The 1,085-nt window shown below is 43.7% G+C and overlaps 1 protein-coding gene across 1 annotated transcript in view; it reads right to left on the reverse strand.

Annotated features, from left to right (window-relative positions):
* Positions 1-691: 691 nt before the first annotated feature.
* TKTL1 (transketolase like 1) overlaps positions 692-1,085 on the reverse strand; it is a gene marked incomplete at its 3' end in the record, with an annotated part of 9,237 nt that continues 8,843 nt past the window's right edge. Inside the window, exon 6 of the mRNA XM_037734294.1 lies at positions 692-896. Coding sequence (XP_037590222.1) covers positions 692-896 — 205 coding nt within the window. The remainder of the gene's footprint in view (positions 897-1,085) is intronic.

The following is a 1,085-nucleotide window of genomic DNA, read 5'->3' on the forward strand; positions in this document are numbered from 1 at the left end:
TCGCCACCTTACTTCCTCCGGGCCATGAAGAACCTGCCTATGCTGGGTCTGCTATAATATACCAGAAGACAGGATAGAAATGTGCTGAAAACCAAAAGGACTTGATGTCCAGGGTTTTGTGCATAGTTTGATTCCTTTTTGAGGTTCTTGATGAATTGGTCTGCTTTTGTGTGTAATTTAGAGAGTAAGTTCAAAAGATCAGCCAGCCTGGGGCCACTATTTTTGGCGCAGACACAAAATTGTGGCAGTTTTGTGCACAAACCAAAGTTAGGAAGCAAGAAAGAGGCGCACCACCCCAGGAGCTAATAAATAGCAAATGACCAATCAGAAAATTCAGACCCATGTGTGAAAGCAAAAAATAAAAATCAGACCTAGTAAAAGAGAAGGCAGGGTAGGAGTGGTGAGGGGTGAAGTACTTCCTACTGGGTGCAATGTCCACTACTCAGGTGCTGGGTGCACCGAAAGCCCAGATCTCACCATGACATGGACATCCATGTGACACAACTGCACTTTGCACCCCTAAAGCAATTTTTTAAAAATGGTAAACTTATTTTTATTGTTTATAAACTGTTAGTTATATGTCACACTAATTGGTTCGTTCATGGAGACCAGAATAAATGAAGAATCCTGCATATATAAGAACATTAGAGAACAAAGTAGGTGATGTCCCTGATTTATCCAATTCTCCAACTTTCTGCCTACCTTGTCACCAACTCTGTAATCAGGTGGAGAGGTCATCCTTACATCCATGATGTTGATTTCAGGGGAGTCCTCGATGGGGGGCTGTGGATCAAGGTTCCTGCTGGTTTCTATCTGGCTCTCAATTAATTTGATAATGGCATCTGTTCTTTCTCTTGGCATTGGCTTTCCGTGCCAGCTTTCTGCATCCTCCATACCTGTAAGGAAACAAATAAAAGATATCCATTCCATAAATGCTTTTTTTTTTTTTTTTTGAGATGGAGTTTCAGTCTTGTTACCGAGGCTGGAGGGCAATGGCGCGATCTCGGCTCACCGCAACCTCCGCCTCCTGGGTTCAGGCAATTCTCCTGCCTCAGCCTCCCGAGTAGCTGGGATTACAGGCATGC

The sequence above is a fragment of the Cebus imitator genome, unplaced genomic scaffold (genome assembly GCF_001604975.1).
Source record: "Cebus imitator isolate Cc_AM_T3 unplaced genomic scaffold, Cebus_imitator-1.0 Scaffold599, whole genome shotgun sequence".
Classification (NCBI taxonomy): domain Eukaryota; kingdom Metazoa; phylum Chordata; class Mammalia; order Primates; family Cebidae; genus Cebus; species Cebus imitator.